Source organism: Musa acuminata, chromosome BXJ3-5, assembly GCF_036884655.1.
Source record: "Musa acuminata AAA Group cultivar baxijiao chromosome BXJ3-5, Cavendish_Baxijiao_AAA, whole genome shotgun sequence".
NCBI classification, from domain to species: Eukaryota; Viridiplantae; Streptophyta; class Magnoliopsida; order Zingiberales; family Musaceae; genus Musa; species Musa acuminata.
Window position 1 is genome coordinate 6,375,154 of NC_088353.1, and position 12,053 is coordinate 6,387,206.

The 12,053-nt window shown below is 51.0% G+C and overlaps 2 protein-coding genes across 2 annotated transcripts; both read left to right on the plus strand.

The window, feature by feature from the left end:
* The first annotated feature begins 717 nt into the window (after nt 1-717).
* On the plus strand, nt 718-4,454 carry LOC135583463 (B3 domain-containing protein Os04g0386900-like). Its single transcript, XM_065150472.1, has 4 exons — nt 718-865; nt 2,426-2,483; nt 2,713-2,912; nt 4,065-4,454. The coding sequence occupies exons 1-4, from the start codon at nt 863-865 to the stop codon at nt 4,359-4,361; spliced, it is 558 nt and encodes a 185-aa protein (XP_065006544.1). The 5' UTR covers nt 718-862; the 3' UTR covers nt 4,362-4,454.
* Nucleotides 4,455-6,352: 1,898 nt separating this feature from the next.
* LOC135639179 (uncharacterized) lies at nt 6,353-6,739 on the plus strand. Its single transcript, XM_065152976.1, has one exon. The coding sequence runs from the start codon at nt 6,353-6,355 to the stop codon at nt 6,737-6,739; it is 387 nt and encodes a 128-aa protein (XP_065009048.1).
* Nucleotides 6,740-12,053: the final 5,314 nt, after the last annotated feature.

Genomic DNA, 12,053 nt, shown 5'->3' on the forward strand with positions numbered 1-12,053 from the left:
AGGATCGCATCATGTGGTTATGATTCCGGCCACCGAAGTAAACAGTGGCAAGAACCACCGAGCATCCCTGCGGTAGAGGGCATCACCCGAGGTAGCAGCAAAGCAAGAGGCGGCAAGGAAGATGATAGGGCTGTAGGAGATTAATGGTCGCTCTCAACGATGAGGAAAGTTGATGCAGTAGCTGTTGCTGCTGCTACTGTCTTGTTGCCGTCAAAAGGTGCCTTCGGTTCTGGCCTCAAATAAAGGGGTGGCGGGGTCTTCCCCAAGGCGGAAGGAGAGCTGAGGGTTGCGCCACCGTCGGTCGTATTGGTGTCAGTCCGTGTGTTTGTCTCTCTCTCTCTCTCTCTCTCTCGCGGACACCCACCCACACTGGCGGAGACTGTGATACGATCTGTCGCATTCAATTAACTGTTCTCTTTGCGTACGCCCACCCTAAAGGAAAGATGAGTTCGGCCCAAATGGCCCATTAGGCCTCAATCACTTTCTTACCACACCAAATCAAAATATCTCTGTATCCTTTTCGGATTCGGGTCGTGGGTTCAGAGAAATAGCTTAAAATCACAACAATTTGGACGGAAAAATATCTGTCAAATTAAGCAAACTCTTCTGGGCTTATCGGGTTCGGATCCTACATCAAGCATGGGAGCCCGCCCGATAAGAACGTACTCTTAAGTGTTAATCGCGGTCGTGGATCTATTTAACCGTTGCGAGCTCTTCTTCCATCCGATGGTTCTCCTCGGATCTCGGTACTGTCTGCAACGAAGGCAGAGAGAGAGAGAGAGAGAGAGACACCGAGAGCGCGCGCAACCAAACCCCAACCAGAAGGTCTCGACGGACAAACGTCGCTTCCTCGTCGAGTTCCATGGTGAGTCTCAATACCGATGAAACTACAGCCACCTTTTCCGCTCTGCTCCATCTCGTAGTGTGTGGGTTGGGTTCTTTTAGGGTTTCGACTTTCGTGCATTCTCTGCTTCTATCAGCTGCGGTTGGTCTTCTAGGTTCATGATGTGCTCAAGTAGCTTCTGGTCTTGCTCCTGTTGTGGTGATTGTTGACCTCCTCCATCAGCTTATCCATCCTGATGGTATCCTAGGGTTTGGCTTTGGTAGCTCTGAAATCGCTTCTGCAAATAGGGATTAAAGGAATCTTCTTTAATGGGAGCAGAAGCTAGAAGATCCTAGTAGTAGAAAGTGACCAGGCACAACGAGCGACTGTGATGTACATTGCGCAGTAACATACTGGTTTCATCCAGATTGATGCGAAGTTTTGGTGCATAGCTTAGGACCTATAGCTAGGGAATCAAGACCCTTGAAATAGTCAAGAGAGGTAGCCAAGTGGTTCTCTTTCAATGTCGGCATTGAAATGCAATGTGAATGGTGAAATTTCTAAGAGCAGAAATGTGGCCGAAGATGGAGGTGTTTCCTTTTGCAGATGTGGTATATACCATGCCACCATCTAACAAGCATTTGCATCACATCTGAAGAAGAAGAAAGTTAGACAAATACATGATCTTGGATTGCTGGCCACAACTTGTTGGAGAAAATACATTGCTAGAAATGGACAGATGGTTTTCCATACCACACCATGGATATATAGGATTATTATTATTTTTTGGTAAGTTATATAGGATTGTTCAAATCCACAAGGAGCAGAAAGGTGAGAAACATCAGTGTCTGACTGAAGCAAAATTAGAATCCATGAAATGTTTTAAATTCCAAGTTCATTTTTAATTTATAGGAATTAAAACATATTCTTATGTGGTAATTACTAATAATGGAGAGCTAAAGCTACAATTTTCTCTGGTTATGTTTCATCATCCTGTAGACAGTAGGTTCACTGTCCATGTACTGTTCTCTACATATGTTATTTATAGTTGTTCTCTTTTTTGTCTTGAAGAAAATGATGTGACTCCTTTTTCATTTGGTTAGAACCGAAAGAATACACGGAAATAGAAAAAAAGAAAAAGAAAAAATAATAACTAAAAGCACAACATAGGTGAAACCAACAGAGGGAAGAGAAAGCTGACAGAATAACATCAAAAGGGCATACACAATCAGGCATCGGCATGAGGAAGAGGAGAAACCCTAAGTAACGTCTCTGGGAGCCTTTTGATGTACAACTTCGAATCAAATAGGATATCCACAACCTATTTTTGGTGCCTTCAGATATCCTACTTGCATTTGCCCCAAACACAAGATAAGCATTGCAGAAGTACTCTCCTGGCGCAGTTTGCCTGCAAGACAGAAACCCTTACTCCTTTTGAAGTCATTAGTTGTTTCATGGATACATATTAGATATCTTTCAACTACTTGGGAACATGTATTGATCTTATTTTCTTTGGTTCTACTGTGCACATTTCCGTGTCCGCTTAGCATACATCACATTTTCCTAACAACATATATGCTATATTTCTCAATTTATTTTCAGAGAGATCCTTTGGCAGGAAGTTCAACTGCTCAGCATACGCATCGCAAGACTTCTTCAGGTGAACAAAGTCTTATCACTCTCAACTCATTCAATGATACCCGTAGATACGTTGTCATCTTAAGAAGAGATTCCATACACTTCTATATCGTGTCATGTGATGCTTTTCCTGTAGAACTCATTTCAGGAAACCAACAGAGCTTGTTGATTTGTGCACTTATTGTCAAATCTTAGATGTCTTAAATTCTTGTTTACTTCATTCTAAGTCTCTATTGGATAAGGCCATGCAGGAAAACTGGCCGTAAATTGTGAAAAGAGAGATCAAATTAACATCAAATCTCCTACCACCGTGCAACAATCTTTAGAGCATGCAACGCAAGAGAAAATTGTTCCAATAGAGCATGCGATGCAAGAGAAAATTGTTCCACTATCAGGAAACCGATTCTTCACATGCATCTTGTCCAAGACTTCGTGTTATATGTATAGAATGGTAAGTCTTGATGTTCATAGATGTCAGTGGCAATTTCATTCATCAAGACTCACGTACATGTTCACATTCACATTACCTGCAATCATATAGAAATCTAAATCAATTTGATGCCCTCAGGAGTTGCAATAATTAATGGGAGATCTATGGGACTTTCTGTAGTTGACATGATATATTTATGGTTGTGTTTCTATCATCGTGAGAAAATAAAAATGTTAGGAAACAAAAGCTATAAACTTCCTGATAATTTTAAGTTACATTAACTTTCTAATTTGTTGGGGTTTGGCATCTAAAATATCTGCACTTTGGTGATCTTGAAGATGTTAAAAGAATATTATGTATGTGAGAGAGATTGAAAAAGAGGACAATTAATGTTTCCGTATTGGTAAGATTTAAGAATTTATTGGGGTTTGTCATCTAAATATTTGCACTCTGGTGTTTGCTGATATCCAACCTAATGCACATTAATCCTGATAAACTTGAGTTGGAGATTTCAACAAAAGATGTTATGTTTAGCTGACCCTCCAACTATTCAATACTTATTTTTTATTAGCTCCGAACATGATATCTGAACATTTCACAAGCCAATCATTCATGTTGTTCTGAATTATATGTGTGGTTCCTGATGTTTTAATATGTTTATCTTCTGTTGGCATTTGCTATCTAATCATTAAGTGGCTGTATCTAAAATTGCTATATACCATTCGCATATATTAAAAGATCCCTTCAGATTGCTGCACTACAAATTTTAGGGTGGTTCTCATCCTTCTTGTTGTCTGCTGTTTCACTGCAAAATGGTGCTTTGCATTTGCTTAGATAATTATGCTTCTCTTGACCATTCTCATGCTTGATCTTTTGATGAATTCCATGAATCATGCACAATCATAATTGCCAAAACACTACATGGGAGATTTAATGCAGTTTTGTCATTTATGTCTAAAGATCCATTTAGCTTGCTACACGACTCTGAATCTTGCAAAAATTGATCCATTCATCCATGCCTCTTTCATAATCTCTATGAACTTTACAGTGTTTCTCTGCAAAAAGGTGCTTTGCATTTGCTTACATAATGCTGCATCCCATAAATTAGATGCAGCAATTTCGAGATGGCTATTTAATGGCGACCTTTCTTTCCTTTTTGGTCATGACATGTAGGCCCTTCCGAAGCGCATCCGTGAGCTTCTGCCGCTCTCCACCGTTCCTGTAGTCCTATCCTACGGAAGCAGGACGTGGGAGGTCGTATACTGTGGCGACCAAAGCTTCCAGCGATTTGGCCAAGGATGGAAGAACTTTGTGGCCGACAACAATCTGAAGGAAGGAGATGGATGCGTCTTCGAATTGATGGACACCGAGAACATCCAGTTCAAAGTGCAAATCTTGCGTGGCGATCTTCCAGCTTTCCGTGCTGGTGGTGATGGCCAGAGCTCTGATGAAGTTATCGTAATTGACTAGATACTTGCTCAAGCAATGTTCTTTCTACATGTAGGAACATGTTTGCAGCTTGCAGCTTTGGTTCTGTTCAGCGTCATCTGCATGATGTTCTTATCTCACCGGGCCTCTTTGATTCACCACCTCTTTCACGATGCTGGAACGCATGTTTACTTGCAGTCGATGGTGCGTGATTCTCGCTAATCTTCGCAAGAGACTATGATGCTTTTACGTGATTTGGTGTCGTATTTTATAGGCAGGCAGGCAGGCATGCATGCATGCGATGGGTGACGTGCACGGCGTGCACGTGTGTGTTGACGTGGAATTGGAAACGTGGGCAGAAAGTTGTAACGACAAGATCACCTACAGCCAAGATCTGCAGTGACGTCACCCCCGCACGTGTCGTCCGCTGAGGTCTCCTCCCCAATTCGGCATGTGCGTTTCGCTCCCCGGTTGTAGCTGTTCGTCCTACTTATAGATCCATGGGCTTTTCTCCCACGCGTTCCTTCAACCTGCATGCTTCGCTTACCCGCTCATGGACGCGTCCACTATCTACGCATAGGTGAAAGAGAGGAGGAGAAGAGGAGAGAAGAGAAGAGCATGGCGATGGTGAGGGAGAGGAGGAATCAACAATCTGTCAGGCTGCAGTTGCCACCCTCACAACAATCGTTGACGGAGATTGCCTGCTGAAGAGGGAAATAATGATGACACGACGCACCACGACGTCAGTCACGTCTGGACGAAACTCTGCCCAAAGAGGACAATAATACCAACGCGATGTGCGCTGATGTCACCCGCTCTCAAACAACGATTTCATCGTTGTCTGACCTAACACGCTCGGCCGAGGCAGAGGAGAACGATGACCGAGGCACGCCCATACCCTGCGGCAGTTCGGTTCTTCACGCAACGCCAACAGCAATGTTAGACGCCATCAGAGGTATGATCCTGCTCCTGCGGGCAGGCACATCAGGCAACACTGAACTTCCCTATAAATATCCCCGAGTTCTAAACGATGGGGGAGGAGAAAAAATAGACATAAGAACATACCACTTCCCATCACTAACTTGATCGTCGGAGGGGTCGGGCCGAGCTTCCGACCCGACCTGTGTGTAGGTACAAGGACGGGGTTACTTCTTTCCAGCGCTACAGAAAAGCTTCCCTCCCGACGCAACGTCCCGATCGGACCACCGTAATCGGCCACCTCAGCGGTTTCAAGGAACGCCATACAAGATCCCCACTCATTCGGACCCGAACCAAGCCATGTTGGCCCCGAGGTCACGGCATAAAGTTGTTTACACTAACAGATTAGCGCTAGAAGGAGGGCCTCCGAATGTCGAGCGATCAACAGATCCACTCTGACGAACCCACAGCTGTGGGGTTGCGTCCGGTCAGCACCCCGGGAGAACATCCCCCGTGTGATGAACCCCGAGACGAATGCCCCGCCACAACATCGGAGCGCTACTGGCGGTTGTTCAACGACCCGGGTTTATCGTCGCCCGACGGTGCCCCCGCCGGCCCGTCGCCTGTATCGCCCGAAGCCTTTCACGACCTCGCTCATTAAGTCCGGGCTTTGACGGGCGTGGTCCAAACTATCATCCCGCTCGTCTCCCATCCGACGCCCCCGCATATGACCCAGCCTCTACAACAGCGGGAGCCCCCCACCCGGACTGATATGCCACTTCCCGAGCTCCCCACTTCGCCTCGGAACCGATCAGCCCAACTCGGGAACCGAGGGGCGGAAGATCCGGTGAGTCGCCCGGTGCCCGAGGCGCTATCTGCGGTCTTAACGAACGCCCTGCGAGCCCAGCTACACCTTGTTAGTCAACGACTCAACGAAGTGCAGCAGGAGGTTCTCAGGTCAAAAGGGAGAGCTCGGGGTGGACGGACACCAAGGGTCCCCATTCGCGCCCGAAATACAAGATCAAATGATTCCACCGCACTTCCGGCTCCCTTCGCTAGACGCCTATAATGGCGCCACCGACCAAGCAGACCACGTAGCCGCTTTTCGCACCCAGATGGCGCTATATGGGACTTCTGACGCCTTGATGTGCAGGGCGTTCCCAACGACTCTGAGGGGGCCGGCCCGCGCATGGTACAACGGCCTGAAGACCGAGACCATCACCTCCTTTGACCAGCTCGCCAGAGACTTCGAGCTCAACTTCCTGGCCTACACTCGACCAAAGCCGTCCGTGGCGTTGCTCCTCGGACTCAACCAAAGGGAGGACGAGCCCCTCTCCCATTTTGTGAACCGCTTTACGATGCAAATTCGGGGGCTGTCAGACGCTCACCCCTCTCTGTTAATGCAAGCATTCATGATAGGCCTACGGCCTTCCAGGTTCTTCTGGTCTCTTGTGGAGCGACCCCCCACGGCGGTACCCGAGATGCTTCAGCGAGCAAGTTAGTTCATCGTCGCGGAGACATGGATGGCTGGGAGGCGTGAGGAGCACAAGAGGGTCAGGTCATAGCCACCCCGGCAGCAGCAATCCACTGCACCACGGCGCAGGTTAGACCGATCTGACCTGCCGGCACCAAGGCCCCCTCTCCCCACCTTGGGTTCGTCCCAAACAGAGATATTTCTCCACATAAGGGAGAAGGGACTACTCAAAGATCCTCACCCGATGAGGAGCCCGTGAGAACTTGCAGACCGATCAAAGTACTATCGTTTCCACCGGTAGAATGGGCATGACACTGAGCAGTGTCATGAGTTGAAAAGATAGATCGAGGAGCTTATTCGTAGAAGGCACCTCGGCCAGTACCTTCGGTAGGACAAGGAACTTTCGCCGCACTCGGAGGGTCCCGTCGAACAGCACATCGACGTGATAGCAGGCGGACCCGCATCTGGCGAAAACTCCATGACCAGAAGAAAGGCGTACGCCTGAGCCACCCCGGCCGAAGCTCCCAGGCATGGCCTTGAGCTCGAGGTCATTTTCCCGGCCAAAACGTCCGAACAATCCGAGCATGACGACGCGCTCGTAATATCGGCCAGGATCGCCAACGCGCAAGTAAGAATGATTATGGTCGATACCGGGAGCTCGGCCGACGTGCTCTACTTCAATGCCTTCCAAAGACTCGGCTTGCCTAGAGAGAGCATGAAGCCGATGTGCTTGGCGCTCACCGGATTCACCGGCGATTCAATCTCACCGCTGGGGGCAATCACTTTGCCCTTAACCCTATTAGTCCCGCCGAGGTCGAAGACGGTGATGACCACCTTCTTAGTGGTTGACCTCCCCACTGCATACAACGCCATTCTCGGCCGCCCAACCCTCAACAAAGTCAGAGCCGTCGTCTCGACTTACTACCAAACTATAAAGTTCCCGACCCACGCTGGGGTCGGAGAAGTCACGGGAAGCCCTCGAGAATCCAGGTGCTGCTACCTGACGGCAGTCTCATTACACAAGAAAGCAAGGATCGAACCACTACTAGGAGATCCTCGGGGGACGAATAAACCAACCCCCCATCCCGAGCCGAGGGGATCCACCATCGACTTGCCGCTACTAGAGGGTCGGCCAGACCAGACGGTCAAAATTGGGTCGGAACTACCTGAGCAGGAGCGAAAGCGGCTCATCGGCTTCCTACAGGAAAATACCGACGTCTTCGCCTGGTCGCCATCTGACATAACGGGCGTCGACCCAGAGGTCGCGCAACACCAACTCAACATTTCGCCCGACGCTCGCCCGATGAAGCAACAGCCAAGACGGCAGTCTCCTGATCGGCAACTCGCCATACGAGAAGAGGTGGAACGCCTTTTAACAGCGGGCTTCATAGAAGAAGTCAGATACCCACGATGGCTATCCAATCTAGTCCTCGTAAAGAAACACAATGGAAGCTGGAGGATGTGTGTTGATTACACCAGTCTCAACAATGCATGCCCAAAGGATTGCTACCCCCTCCCAAAGGTCGACTAGTTGGTCGACGCAACGGACGGACACGCTCGCCTCTCGTTTATGGATGCCTTCTCGGGCTACAACCAGATCAGAATGGCACCCGAAGACCAAGAGCATACGACCTTTCTCACCGATCAAGGGGTATACTTTTATAAGGTCATGTCATTCGGATTAAAGAATGCTGGAGCTATGTACGTACCAGAGAACAGTGAACAAGATGTTCGCCCACCAGATCGGGCGGACACATGGAAGTTTACGTCGACGACATGATTGTAAAAAGCCAAGCGACAGAAGCTCACCTTGCCGATCTGGCCGAGACATTCGCCACGCTGCGCAAGTTCGGCATGCGACTCAACCCCGCGAAGTGTGCCTTCGGCGTCACCTCAGGAAAGTTCCTCGGGTTTATCATACACGAAAGAGGAATTAACTCCAACCCGGAGAAGGTCCAGGCAGTCATCAATATGCAGTCACCTCAGACGATCAAAGACCTACAACGCCTTAACGGGAGGCTCGCCGCCCTGTCTCGGTTTCTTGCCCGATCGGGTGATCGCTGCCTCCCCTTCTTCCGGGCGCTGAAGAACCCGAAGAACTTTCAATGGACGGCGGAATGCGAGGAAGCCTTCGGACAAGTAAAACAATGCTTGGCCAGCCTCCCCCGACTTGCCTCAGTGTCTTGCGGGGAGAAGCTCGGCCTCTACCTGGCTGCCTCCCGGCACGCAGTCAGTTCCGTCCTGATCAAAGAAACCTCTGGCAAACAGCTACCGGTCTACTACATCAGCCACGTCCTGAACGGGCCCGAGGAATGGTACCCACCGATTGAGAGACTGGCACTCGCGCTTGTGCTGTCAGCACGGAAGCTACGCCCCTACTTCTAGGCTCACCCGGTGGAGGTCATCACCGACCAACCACTCCGGCAGATCTTGTCTAAGTTTGATGTTGCAGGGCGTCTTCTCAAATGGGCGGTGGAGCTCGGCGAGTATGACGTATGATACGTGCCAAGAACCGCTATCAAAGCCCAGTCCGTGGCCGACTTCATTGCGGAATTAACTCAGATCGAGGACATGGATCTCACGCAACCTTCTGAAGGATGGGTCCTGCACGTGGACGGATCGGCCAACTCGAAGGGCGCCGGCACGGGGCTGGTGCTACTAGCTCCCGACGGGCGATCATTCAAGCGTTCCCGTCGCTTCGGGTTCTGAGCCACCAACAATGAGGCGGAATACGAGGTGCTCCTAGCAGGACTCAGGTTGGCCCTCAAAATGCAAGTGGTTGTCATACACATCCTCACCGACTCGCATCTGGTAGCTGAGCAACTCAGCGGTGGATACGAGGCTCGGGACCCCATCTTGGCGAAGTACCTGGCACAGGTAAAGAACTTGACTGCCAAGTTCTCTCATTTTACATTATCTAATGTCCCGAGGGGCGAGAACGAGCGAGCCGACGCACTAGCGAAGATGGCATCGAAGTTAGCCCCCGGAGCCCGACCCGAGGTTGAGGAGCTCCCTTATCGTGCCATCGAAATTGCTGCTGCGGCCTCGGGCGACGCGCAGACCACATGGGTACAAGAAATGCTGCGCTTCAAGCGGGACGAGACCCTTCCCCTCGACGAGTCTACGGCTCGGCGCCTGCGCCGTACGCAGGCGTGGTACTCCGAGATGGGCGGACGGCTCTATAAGCGGTCATTCTCACACCCTCTCCTATGGTGCTTGGAGCCCGGCGAAGCTCGGTCGGTTCTAGCCGAGGTCCACGAAGGGGTCTGCGGGGAGCACATCGGCGGGCGAACCCTGGCGCACAAAATACTTCGCCAAGGGTACTACTGGCCAAGCATGTGCCGAGATGCGAAGGTTTACGTGCAACGGTGTAGTTCATGCCAGGAGCACGCTCGCGCGCCCCGGCAGCCCGTGGTCCCGCTCACCCCCATCGACTGCGCATGGTCGTTCGCATAGTGGGGTTTGGACCTCCTCGGACCTTTCCCGCCAGCCTCAGGACAACGGAAATACATCGTCGTGGGAGTGGATTACTTCACCAAGAGGGTTGAGGCCGAACCAATGGCGACGATCACGGAGCAACAAATAGAGAAGTTCGTGTGGAGGAACCTAGTGACTTGGTTTGGCTTGCCCAAAACCATCATTACAGACAATGGGCCCCAGTTGGCTGGTAAAAGGTTTCGGGAGTTCTGTGCAAGCCACGGGATCCAGCTGAGGTTCAGCTCAGTGGCTTACCCTCATACGAACGGGCTAGCAGAGGTAACCAATCGGTCCATCCTAGATGGGCTCAAAAGAAGAGTATCCGCAGCCCGATTGGCTTGGATGGACGAACTCCCGAGCGTCTTATGGTCATTACGCACCACCCACAAAACCGCGACTGGAGAGTCCCCCTACAGCCTCACGTTCAGGACCGAAGTTGTCCTACCGCCCGAGGTAGCTATTCCCACCCTTCGGACAAGAAACTACGACGAGAGAACCACAAACGAAGGACTTCGAGCCGGCCTTGACATACTTGAGGAGCAGCGTGCCGACGCACACTTGAAGGCCCTCTCTTATAAAAGAGCTGTCGCAAGGGTCTACAACCGGAAGGTACGACCCCAACCAATTAAGTTAGACGATCTGGTCCTCCGCAAGACCGAAGTCAGTGACCCGACCCGAGCAAGGGGGAAGCTGGCCCCCAAATGGGAAGGACCTTATCGGGTCGTCGAGATAATCCGACTGGGCACATATCGACTCGCGACAATGGATGGCTCTTCTTTGCCGAGAACATGGAACATCCAGAACCTTAAGAAGTTTTTTGTAGGGAAGCGGAAGCTGGGCAACACACAAGAGAAGAAAGATTTTACTTTATTTAAACAAAAACGAGGATTACAAGACTCGACCCCGACTTACAGACCGACTAGCACCTTAGAAAAAAAAAACCAAAATACAAGACTCCTCTCATTCTTATGGGGTGTCCAGCCGGTCGTCGAAAGGAACGTCCTCGGGCATGTCCACCTCAAGATCCTCGGGATGGGGGGTGAAGGGGTCCTCCACCTCGAGGCCTCGGTGGCGCGCACGGAAGTAGGATGTGGCGATCCGATATTCGTATTCAAAGGAAACCCGCCCCGTGCGCGTCAGCCCGAGTTTGAACCCCTTGGACTTCTTGTACATCGCAATCAACTCCTTGTCCTTGTCCTTGTCGAGTCGGAGACGAGCCTCCTCGGCAAGCGCTTCAGAAGCTGCCCTCGCCTCCGCCTTCGCCTCCTCTAGCTTCTTGCTAAGGGTGCCTGCCTTCATCTTCAACAAACGGAGCTCGGTCCGCTCCAACCTTACGGTTTTTTGGAGCTCTTTATTCGTGTCGGCGGATGCCTCGAGCTCTGACACTGAGCACCTCCGCCTCTGAGTCCGCCGCGCGGTTCTCGGCGGCCGCCACGGCTTCCGGGCCGGCCTCGGCTCGGCCCTCCTCGACCTGACGGCGGAGCTCAGTGTTGCGGCTGGTAAGGCCCCCGATAACCCGGTCGACGTCACGCACCCTATCCATCAGGGCAGTCGCATAATGAAGGCCCTGTAAGAGGGAAGACGGGTCAGGAAGAACAGCGTCGGAGAAGCAACCTAAGGTGGGAGGAGAAGCACTTACCCAGGTCAGGGACTTGGTGGACTTGCCAAGCAGAGCCTCCGAGGGCAGGGTGTATAAATCCCGAGCCATGTCGGGATGAAGTGCGCCTTGGTGGAATGCCGCGGAGGAGTCCCCTCCGGCCCACAACTTGTCCCCCCGGGACAGGCCTCCCCAGCGGGCAACCAGGGAGTCGCTTGCCTCCCCGGTCGGGATCTCGCCCACCAGCCGCGTCAGGAACGGCTCCTCG